We start from the raw sequence: 12,108 nt of genomic DNA, 5'->3' as shown, positions 1-12,108 counted from the left end.
TAACACCCCCATTCATGCAAGCAACTATAATTAAATGGAGCAGGACTCAAACGATGGCTTGATGCTTGAAAGCATTTGCTGCTCTTGCAGAGGGATGATTTCTGTCCCCAGAACCCACATGGTAACCCACAACAGCCTATAACTCAAGTTTTGGTATCTCGGTGTTCTCTGCTGGCCTCTGTGGGCCCTGCACATGCAGAGTGCATGCAGACACGTGCACGATGCATGCAGACACGTGCACAATGCATGCAGATACATGCACATCCATTTCTTAAAATATTTCTTTGTGTGCATGTGTGGAAGTCAGAACAACTTGCAAAAGCCAGCTTTCTCATTCCATCATGAAGGTCCTGGGATAAAATTCAGGTTGACAGGTTAGCAGCCAAGTATTTTTATCCACTGAGCCATCTCACGTGCCCAAGTGTACTTAGAATCCAAGAAAGTAATTTGGCTAAAGTTCCAAGCAAAATGGCACACGCCTGTAGTTCCCTAAGGAACTACAGCTCTAAGGAAGCAGAGGCAGGAGGATTGCTGCACATTTGACGCCAGGCTAGCCTACCTAGTATGTTCTGAGTAAGACCCTGCCCACAAAAACAAAGAATTGGTCTGAAGAGGAGGATAGGGCTGGCAGCCCAGATGAGGTTGGTGGTGAAATGGCTCAGTTGAGTGACTGCTCCAGATAAGAGCCACGGGATGTATCCAAAGTACACGTTTTAGCACATGCCTATCAACACATAAAGCCAGGGGTGACTGTAGGGAGGGAGTGTACCATTGGCGGTGACAGGGAAGGGGCGGTAGATAGGGAACCCTGGCTGGGTGAGGCTGGCAGTCTTTACATAAACATCTCACAAGGTGCATGCGCAAACAAGCCCAAAGGGCAGAATGTTGGTTTAAAGAACCAACTGGAGACAGGAGGTGGTGGCGCACACACCTTTGATCCCAGCACTCGGGAGGCAAAGGCAGGTGGATCTTTGTGTGTTTGAGGCCAGTCTGGTCTACAAGCCAGTGCCAGGACAGGTTCCAAAGTTACACAGAGAAATCCTGTCTTGGAAAAGATAATTTAATAAAAAAGAGAGTCAGTTTTACCATGAGCCACAGGGCCCAGATGGTGAGTATGGTCTTAGTAGTTGGTGCAGTCTTGGGGAGATGGCTGTCTGTAAAGTGCTTCCCATACAAGCCTGAGGGCTTGAGAGTTCTCCCTAGAACCCCTGTAAAAGCTGGATGTGGTGGTGCACACACCTGCAAGCCTAGCGCTAGGGAGATAGAACTGAAGATCTGGAGTTCATTGGCCAGCCAGCCTGCCTAGCCAGTCAGCAAGCTCTAGGTTTAGGGAGTTTCTCAAAGTGAAGAGTGAGGAAGACAAATGGCAATGATGCTGACCTCTATCCTCCACTTGCACACTTGCATGTGTGTGCGCAGACACACAAAACACAGCACAACACACAGTGCATACACGCATGCACACACATTCAAAAAACACACAACACACAATTACACACATGTACACACAATACACACACTAAAGACACATACAACACACAATGCACTCACACATGCACATACACACAACACACATGCACACATATACACAAAAACACAATACATACAATACACACATGTACACACAATACCATGCACACAAAAAACACAGTACACTCACACATGTGCACACACAATACACGCACGCAATATATACAACACGCAAACACATACACAAAAACATACATAACACACAATACACTCATACGTGCACACACGTGCACACATGCAATACACACACGCACACACAATACACACACATGCACAGCACACGAGACATACACCCATGCCCACACATACACATATGCACACACATACACATACTGGAGCACACCCACACACATTCACCACTACCAGTCCCACCTAGTCAGTTTTACCAGCTGATCTTCCAGAGGCCAAGTGGGATTTCTCTGCAGCTATTGAAATGTTTTAAATAGCCCTCTTCTCAAGTGGGATGGATGAGGCCTTTGCCTTGAGTTCCTCACTGTGCCTCAAACCTGGGACAAACACAGCACACAGAGTAGATTTCCTTTACATTTAGGACTTACTTTTACCTGTGTGGATTCATGTGTGTATGAGTGTATGTGGTTCACATGCCTATGTGTATCTGTGCATTGGAGTCCCCAGAATGGCTGGGATGTTGTGCTGTTTGAGACAGGGTCTCACTGTGCAATCCTGGCTGTCCTGGAGATCTAGCTGCTGAGATTGAAGGCCTGGGCTACCATGCCTGGCTTGTCTTTTTTTTTGTTAGTTAATAACTGGCTGACCGCCCCCCTGTTAGGGCAGCTGACATGCACACAGGTGTGGAATCCTCCTCGGGGTTGGGGAATGAGCCAGTGGCCACGACCACAAAGAAAGAAAGTGATTCTTCGTGATTCTTCTTCCTCTTCCACTGGGGGTGGGGCCTTAGGAGCCACGCCCCCCCCCCCCCCCCCGTGCCTTTAAACCGTGGCAGATGTACTGCTCTCATTGAGTTCTCAAATGTTTGTAGTCCTTGGTTTGGCTTCCAGGACATCTGAGAAGGGGGGGGCGGTGGAGACAGGTCAAAGATGGGTCCTAGCATGGCAGTCCTTTCTTCCCAGCCTGTGGAAGCAGCAGTACCCTGCCGAGGTGAGAAGGCAGCTGGAGGAGATACAGCTCACCAGGCCCCACACGGTGATCACTGGTGACTGGTATTCCTTAGAGGAAGATGACCGGAACTGGTGGAAAAGCTGAAGACATGAGTCCCCCTCCCACTTCAGGCCCTAGGACCTCCGTGACTGTGAAAACGTTTGTCCTGCCTCGGAGGATGTAGCGGGAATGAAAATAAACACTTAGCATGTGGAAAAGCACCAGGTGGTCGTGTTGATCAGTCGGGGTATGGTGTGAGGGCAGAGGTGGAACAGGAGATGGCTCAGTGTGGACAGGGCTTTCCATGCCAGCATGAGGACCTGAATTTGATACACAGAACCTATGTTAAAAAGTCAAGTGTGTTGGCGCATGCATGTAATCCCGGCACTGGGAGATGGAAAGATTCTGACAAAATCCGCTGAAGGGAGAAACGGTTGATTTTTGGCTAATGGCTCACGAGGAGACAGCCCATCATGGTGGGAAAGATGGGCCACATCCGTCACACCTCCAGAGTGAGGGATGAAGGCATATTGCTGCTTTGCACCCGTTTTTCCATTTGTGCCGCCTACAGCGGGGCTGAGTCTTCCCTGTCATCAGCTTTGTGTTGCTGTAACACAGCACCTGAGCCAAGCCGGGCGGTGGTGGCGCACGCCTTTAATCCCAGCACACGGGAGACAGAGGCAGGCAGATCTCTGTGAGTTTGAGGCCAGCCTGGTCTATAATAGAGTGAGTTCCAGGACATCCAGGATTGTTAAACAGAAAAACCCTGTCTTGGGAGGACCAAAAACAGAAACCCCACCCAAACCAACTTACAGAGGAAAGGGTTTATTTGACTAACATTTCCATGTCAGTGCATGACTAAGGAAAGTCGGGGCAGGAACTGGAGCCGTGGCTGTAAAGGAACGCTTTTACTGGCTTGTTCCTTGTGGCTTGCTCAGTTGGCTTTCTTACACAACCAGAATTTCAGTTGGTGACACTAACCCTCACGTGGAGGGGACAGAGGATCCCTGGCACTCACTGGCTGGCTGGCCTAACCACCTCAGAATTCCAGAACAAGATACAGAAAGGTGGACAGCACCTGAGGAGTGATACCTGAGGTTGTCCTCTGACACCCCCACACACACCTTCAAAGCAGAGGTGGAGGACTGAAGGCCTCTCCACCTTGGCCTCCATTTTAGCCTTCAGATAATGAAGGTGCAGACTGAAGCTCACACCTATGAGAGGGCAGCAAGACAGCCTGAGAGAGACTGATGCTTAGCGTCCCAGAGGTGTTCTGCCAGAAAGTTCATTCAGAGGTGGATGGTTGGCACTAGACTGTGTTCATCAGTGACTCCCTTCCTGATTGGCTGACTTTCCAAAGCCAAGAGCAGCCCATTGGTTGGCATGCAGAGGCATGTTCACCTGCAAGTTGTCCTGTGTCTGTTGGCTAGAGTTAAGTCTGTTTGGGTAGCTCCTTGTAGCCAGGAATATAGAACAAACATCCTGAGCATGAGTGGGCCAGGAAGAAGCTAGCTCAGTTGGTCAGAGCAGCTGCCCAGCACGCAGGAAACCTGGCTCATCCTCAGCACCGCATGACCCATGCATAGAGGGTAGTGGTGCGTGCCTGCGACCCCTGCTTCTTTCCTTCCCCTGCCTGTTAAGAATCTTCATCTGGGACTGGGGAGCTAGCTGAGCAGTTAAGCTCTTGCCACGCATATGTGAAGACCAGGATGAGGGTTAGGCATGGTCGCCTTCCCAACCTCCTCAGGGTAAGCTGCCTAGCAAAACCAACCGTATCCATGAGTTTGCTTGGCTAAGAGACCCTGTCTCAGCAAGGTGGGAGAGCAATGGACTATGATTTCCCAAATCAGCCTGCAGCCTTCAGCGTGCACGTTCACACCCAAGCATGTGTGCCCATGTACATGCGCACGCCACGCATGGAAAGTGACCAGGGATTCCCAACCTTCCTGATGGTGCAATCCTTTAATACAGGTCCCCAACCATAACATCATTTTGTCGCTGCCACTTAACTAAGTTTGCTAATGTTATACATTGTAAATACCTGGCATGCAGGATACCTGATGTGTGACCCCAAAGGGGTCGAGAACCACAGGTTGAGAACTGCTGCCCCTAGATGATCTCCCTGCTGCTCTCCCGTGATGTGTATATACATCTCATCTCTCTGCAGACCTTCACAGTGCCTTAGACACCAGTGCCATCCTTCCCGTGGAGTGGATGGTAGAGCTGTCACTCAAACCAGTAAATCTACTGGGCACCATCGTCAAACCCGGAGCGTTCAGGAAGCATTCAGAGCCTTCCACGTGCCTCAGACTGCTTTGCTTGTAGCCCCATTATTCAAGCAGTATTTCTGAAGCCTGACGATGGTCTAGGCTTGTTCCTTGTAAAAAGCCTAAAGTCGCCAGGTATGGTGACGCATGTCACTAATCCCCGTATTTAGGAGGCAGAGGCAGGCGGATCTCTGTGGGTTTGAAGCCAGCCTGGTCTACAGAGTTCTAGGACTAGGACAGCTACGTAACGACGAGACCCTGTCTTGAACAGGAAAAATAAAAGCCTAAAAGGTGATTGGCCTGACTCCCGCGCCAACCCTTTGAACAAATGAAAAGCTTATTTCTGGGAGGGGGGAGCAAGATGGCCCGGTGGGCACAGGCACTTGTCACCAAGACAACCTGAGTTAGATCCCTAAGACTCAACGAGGGAAAGCGGGAGCTGAGTCCCCAAGTTGCCCTCCGAGCTGCACACGTGCACTCTGACATGAGCGCATCTGGTCACGCGTGTATTTTTATTTTTCCAGAAGTACGCAGTTATTCTGTGCTGATATCGTTAGCATTGACTCTATGTGAGCGTCTTTGCAAGAATGCTTCCCCCATCCTGGGAGAGTTTGCATCATGTAACACCCGGCATTTAGCCAGTGTCACATGATCTGCGAGGATAGGTGGGGGTATAAGGGACCATAGCAGTTCCCCACAGGCCTGGGAAGCGCCCGTCCTTCAGAACACTGTTGACCACCTCGACCATCTGATGTGCAGATATAGGGTACACAGCGGCCATGCATGCTTGTGTTGAATAGTAACACTTATTAGCCAGGGGTAGGCCCTGGAATCTCAGCGTCCAGCAGGAAAGGCAGGAGAATCAGGTCAAGGGCACTTCAGTTGTGTGGTGTTCAAAGCCAGCCTGGGATACATGAGAAATCTGAAAAAATAATCCGAAAGTAGAAGATGATATGGTAGTGATTGATCCATATGAGCCCCACAGCTATGCATTACATGGGCAGGCGGAGGCCCTGAACTGTCGCAGCTTTTATAGCTTGTCCCTCCTGCAAGGATGGATGCAAAAATAGCCTCCAGGGGTAGAAAGATGGCTCAGTGGTCAGGAGCACCAGCTGCTCTTCTAGTGGACCTGAGTTTGATTCCCAGCACAAGCGTCTACAACTCCTGTTCCAGGGGATCCGCTGCCCTTTTCTGGCCTGCAGGGGCACCAGGCATGTACATGTGCACAGACATGCATGGAGGTAAAATGCCTACACATATAAACACAATGGAAGATCAACAGAGCCGCTGTGTAAGATAAGTCTGACAGCCAAGGAGTCCAGCACCCGAGCTCCTCCCACACCTGTCTGTGGAGAGCAGTGAGGGGTTCAGCAGAAAAGCCCCCAAGTTCAGGTTGCTTGGTCTTGGAAACGAAAACCACCCTCACAAACAGCGTTTGGGGCTTACTCAAGTATGAATATTTATCAGCTGAGAACCTTCAACATTTCAGTTTGTCTTGGCTGACTCGAGGTGGGCAGCCCTTATTTGGTTTGGTTTGGTTTTTTCTTTCAAGAAAGGGTTATGCTGTAGCTTTGGAGTCTGTCCTGAAACTCACAGAGATCCGCCTGCCTCTGCTTCCGCCTCCCTGAATGCTGGGATTAAAGGCGTGCAGCACCGCCATCGGGTGGGAACCCTTAGTTGTGGTGTGTGCCGCTAAGGCCCTTGAGCGCTTGATGTTCTCTCAGTGAACACCAGATGGCAGTAGAGCACCATGTCTCAACGGGAGCGGGAGGAAAGGACGGCTCTCTTTCCTTCCTGGTACATCTCCTGACATTGGGGCTGCCTACTTCTGTGTTGAGGGACTTCCTGTACACTGCGGGATGCAGGAAAGCTGCCTGTCTTCAACACACCACATGCCAGGAAGACTCACCCGCTCCAGGAGCAGCAACCAGAATTGTCACTAGATGTTGCAGGGGGCAAATCTCCCTGACCAGGGTTGGAGAGCCAGGGGCTTACATTATTCATGGAAATCGCAGTAGCACCCAATGGCTTTCCCGTTACCCTTGCAAAACACTGATTAAGACATGGTCTGTCCCAAGGTGTCTGCTAATTTCTGATTCTGTGATGGGGAAGTCACAGTCCTTTGGGGTGCCTGTCCTTAGCAAAGCTGACCCATGCTCTAAGTTGTATGTTTCACGATATTCCATCACGTGAGGATAGACGACCTCTCTGAGCAGGGCTGGGTCCGCGATGAACACGATGCAGCCAGGACTTTTTTCTAACATCTTTGGTTTTTGTTTTGGGGGGCAGGGATGACAGGCACATGCGAAAGTGAGAGGACTAGCCAGGGTGGTGGTGGCACGTGACTTTAATGATGGCACTAGGGAGGTGGGCAGATCTCTGAGTTCAAGGTCAGAGAGCAAATTTCAGAACAGCCAAGGCTACATAGAAAAATCCTGTCGGTGGGGGGGGGGGAGAAAATGAAATCAAGAGGAGTATTTTTGAGCATAGGACTCTCCTTCCACCATGTGAGTCCTGGGGATGGAACTTTGGTTGCCAGGTTTGGAGACAGGCACCTTTGCTTACTGAGCCACCTCGCTGGCCCCAGCCAGGTCTTTAGAGTACAGTGGAAACTGTTGGCCAAGGCTAGACTTATTGTGCCACCTCAGAAGCCCCTGATCAGTCCCTCAGTTCTCTGGGTCTGCCTTCTCCATCTAAGGGAAGTGACATCTACAATGATCCAAGCTGGTGGACATTAAACTCCCCTTCCTAGAATCAAGCATCCACCATGACAGTGCCTTGACTGGAGAAGGTGGGCCGTGGGGGTCAGCAGCCACCGTGTGCGCCACTTGCTAAAGAGTACTTAAGTTAGTCTCATGTCTCAGGAGTGAAACAGCTGTAGCCGTTGGAATAGAGCAAATGCGCATGCTCACACACACTCGAGTGAATGCACGCACACGTGCACACACCACACACACGTATGCATGCACACACACGCACACATGTTCACATGCACACACACGCACACATGGTCACATGCACACACTACACACACGTATGCATACACACATGCACAAAAGAGCTGTAGCCATCGGAATCGAGCAAATGCACATGCTCACACACACTTGAGTGCATGCACGCACGCGTGCACACACACCACACACACGTATGCACGCACGCACATGTGTGCACACACCTTTTTCATGAGCATAGATTCCTGCAGGGGTATTGGTGACCAGCAGGGATCCAGAAACAAACTGCATCCGTCAAGAATGAACTGGAGCCCTTGTGTCCATGCAGGGAGATGTGTGGCTGCTCTTCAAAGAAACAGACGGGGCCAAGCCTGTGGCTTAGTTGACAGAGTACTTGCCTAGCATGCTTGAAGCTCTGGATCTGAGCCCCAGCAGCACTTGTAACCCATCATAGCGGCATACGCTTGTGATCCGGAGGAGCGGGCAGGATGATCACAAGTTCAAGCTTATTCTCGGCTGTGTAGCAAGTTTGAGGCCAGGTTGGGATGGGGAAGGGAAAGGCAGGGAGAAAGAGAGGAAGAGAGATCCAGTGGAAAGAGGGAGAGAGGGAGAGAGAGGGTGAGGAAAGGAGTGAGTGGGAGAGAACCCCAGATAAAGACACAGTTGATGGAGACAAACGGGAGCCGGGGGGCTAGCTCAGCGGCAGAGTGCTTGCTGCGTGTGCACAAGGCCCTGGGTTGGATCCTCAGTGATCGGGAGAGGGTGACAGAGAGGTGGATGGGAGATACGTGGTTCCTGTTGATGACAAGTCATCTATTAACAGGAGGTGATGGTGCTAGTGGCTGACAGGTGTGTAAATGGAGGGTGGTGTGCAGGGCATGCTCACGGTAAAAGGAATTTTATCTCTGCGAGTGTGAAGGTGTGGGCACAGGCACATGTATGTGCAGCACATGTGTGGAAGTCAAGGGACACCTTTGAGCAGTCAGTTCTCTCCTTCCACCTCGTGAAACCAGGGAGTAAAGTAAGGTTGTCGGGCTTCTATGGCGACCGCTTCCACCCGCTGGGTTAGCTCACTGGCCCTGAAAAGGCAATTCTTTAAACCCTCTAGTGCACATTTTCCCAGGTGCAGAAACCAGATGTGTTCCTCTGAGCATATGGCATAAAAGCAGAAGGGGGGGGGTGTTTATAGGGCCATAGGAACTAACGAGCGAGGTGAAGGGAGGTAGGGGGAGGGGCAGACATGAGCACCATATAAACACATTTGTTGTAGTTTAAAATTGTGAATGTGTGTGCAGGCACCTGCAGAGACTATAACAGGGCATGCAGTTACAAGCAATTGTGAGTTGCATGATGTGGATGCTGGGAATTGAACGCAGGTCCTCCGCAAGAGCAAGAGGTGCATTTAACCACGGAGCCATCTCTGTGGTCCCAGAAATACATCATTTTTTAGCTGTGTGAGGCAGCAGACATCTGCAGCCTCAACACGGGGAGGTGGAGGTAGGAGGATGGGTTGACGGTCGTCTTCACACAGCAGCTTCCAGGTTAGCCTGGACCACAAGACACCATATAGTGTGCATGTGTGCGTGTGTGTATACATACATACATACATACATACATACATACATACATACATACATTATGTTAACTCTAAAAATATGCCCTAGTTTTGTACTAAGTATTGCCTATGGATGACACATGGAGTAAGGAGTCTTGAAAATGGTATAGGAGGGACTTAGTATTTCCTCCAAGTATCCATGACTTTAAAAAATAAAATCACCAGGTAGTGGTGGCGCACACCTTTAATCCCAGCACTTGGGAGGCTGAGGCAGGTGGATCTCTGTGAGTTTGAGGTCAACCTGGTCTACAGAGGGAGTTTCAGGACAGTCTGAGATACACAGAGAAACCCTGTTTCGTAAAAAAACAAAAACCAAAACAAAAGATCTGTTTCCAAACATGAATTCCTTGCCCAAACTCCTCCAGCGTAGTTCCCATCAGCCTGCCCAAATAATGATACCTGTCAAGACAGTCTAGGCTGAGGAGGAGGCTCCGCAAGCCGAGGCACCTACCTCCAAGACCAATAGCCTGAGTCTGACGCCCAGAACCCACAGGCAGAAGTAGAGAAACGACTCCTACAAGTTGGCCTCTGGCTGCCACGTGTGAGTGAGTGCGCACAATCGAATCGATGCTAAAGAAATCTATTGACTGCTTCAGTGAAGCATGGTATATGGACTTAGAGTCTGGATGGCTAGCCTCCACTATTCATCTACAGGGAGCACAGCACTCGGCCTCCATGGACCTGTTTCCTTTGCTGGAAAATGCGACACTGTTCCCCTATTCGATCTATTCCCCTCAGACCAGGATGCTGTGGACTGGGGGGGTTGGGGGGGCGGGCATGTGCCGGAGAACCTAGGGCCGGGCACTCTCAGGCTCTCTGTCCATGGTGCTGACATCACACCATGGTGGGATTTAACATACCACCCAGCCCCGAGATGCTCTATGAATGGAAGGTTTCCTGACTGATCAAGTTCAGAAGACACTGGATACGACATCCCAAGCAGTACCTGCTCCTGTTCTTCCTCTTCTCCCATGGCCCCCTTCATCACTGGACAGGAGCAGCCTACCCCTTACAGCCTGCTCTGCAGAGAATGTGGCTTCATGACTAGCTGGGAATGGGTTCAGGCAGGGAAGGGGTGTGCCATTTTCAGGTCTTCCAAGAGATGCAAGCTTGGGGGAAGGGTACCTGACATCATGACACATGCCATCCACTGAATCTGACACGCTCCCAAATTACTGGCGCAGAGAGCCCAGTTTTCTCCACACATCACTGTCCCCCCAGCCACCTTCCAGGACACACTGGGAAGCGGATGATGTGCACTGCACTCAGGGATGGGAGGAGGCCAAGGGGGTGCTTTCCTCTCTGCTGTGTCTGGCTGTCCCATACGCCCTTGGCACCCTCTCTAAGCAACTGTACCGTGCCTTGCTGGTGTGTCTCCCTTCACCCCAGAGGACAAGCCTCACAAGGGCACAGACTGTGGCTGTCAAGGTCACCACCATGTTCCTGGAACTCAGGTGAGCCCCCTGTGTATAGCACATGCTCAGTAAATACAACCGGGAGAGTGTGGGGTTGGAGCTGTGGGTTGGGAGAGGGGTATTCCAATCTGCACAGGGATCGGGGTCAGACTATCCATGTTGGCTGTAACAGCAGCAGCTCCTCATGGAAGCAGAGCTGGGAACTTAGGTGGTTCAGTGGGTAAAGATGCTTGCTGCTAAGCATGCCACAACCAGATTCCGATCCCCGGGACCCAGGTGGTGGAAAGTGAGCAGACTGTTGTAGCTTGTCCTCCATATGCACGCACACATACAACATAAAAGAATGTTAGAGGAATGGATAGCATCATGGATGCGGAGCCACCGAGTGGCATGGCGTGCACAGAAGCAAACAGCAAATGGTGTTTCCGCTGTCACCACCTCTGTCTTCCCAAAGTCAAGGTTGTCCAGCCTTGTCTGTCCATCCGTCCACTCGTCCACTGGAACAGCTGCACCTCAGGCTGAGGACTAGGTGGTGACTCCCAGGGGAAGGCATGCCTCACAAGACTGAGGCTGGCCTGGCACTGGGGGAGAGGGGACATGACACCCTGCCCTAAGTGCACAGACACATTTGCTCAGTGAATTCCCTATTAACTGAGTTACATTAAGCACCTGAGGCCCAAATGCATAGTGTGGAGTCAGAATTTAAGCACCAGCTCCTCACCATTGTGTTCAGCTCCTGCTTGGGAGAGGTGCAGAGGCCCGTGACCCCACATCTGGCTTAGATCACCTTCAACAGTTCATGAGACAGCCTAGCTTTTCCTTCTATAGAAAAGAAAGCCAGTCAAGGACCAGAGAGGTTGGTTCACCTGCCCAGAGTAGCACAGCCTATAAGAAGCAGAACATGTCCATGTCCTGGCGGTGGCTTACATCTTCAAGACAGAGTCTCCCCTCTCTGGCCTCCAACAACGTCCTAGGTCAGCATTTGGCAGAAAGAACTGAAGGGTTTTTAAGCAACATTTCTGTGGTCTTTAGGAACCTGTGGCCGCTCCACACCTAGCTCTCCCTTGTGATAGTACCTACTAGATAAGCTATTCTAGTGCCGCTCACCCAAGCCAGGCAGTGAACACCTGAGCATCTTCCTGACCTACAACTACAAATCTTCCAAAGGACAGTTGTACACTGTGACCTTGGGTTTTGACCTTCTCAACCTT

General features: G+C 50.8%; 1 protein-coding gene across 2 annotated transcripts in view; it reads left to right on the top strand.

The window, feature by feature from the left end:
- Positions 1 to 2,844, top strand: part of Nlrp5 (NLR family pyrin domain containing 5) — a 39,885-nt gene extending 37,041 nt beyond the window's left edge. For both annotated transcript variants that reach the window (XM_057761797.1, XM_057761796.1), the window contains one exon: positions 2,622 to 2,844. In XM_057761797.1, coding sequence (XP_057617780.1) covers positions 2,622 to 2,754 — 133 coding nt within the window. In that variant the 3' untranslated portion in view covers positions 2,755 to 2,844. The remainder of the gene's footprint in view (positions 1 to 2,621) is intronic.
- The last annotated feature ends 9,264 nt before the right edge of the window (positions 2,845 to 12,108 follow it).

Source organism: Chionomys nivalis, chromosome 2 (assembly GCF_950005125.1).
Source record: "Chionomys nivalis chromosome 2, mChiNiv1.1, whole genome shotgun sequence".
NCBI classification, from domain to species: Eukaryota; Metazoa; Chordata; class Mammalia; order Rodentia; family Cricetidae; genus Chionomys; species Chionomys nivalis.
The sequence above is the reverse complement of the archived record's forward strand: the minus strand, read 5'-3'. Positions and strand labels throughout refer to the sequence as shown.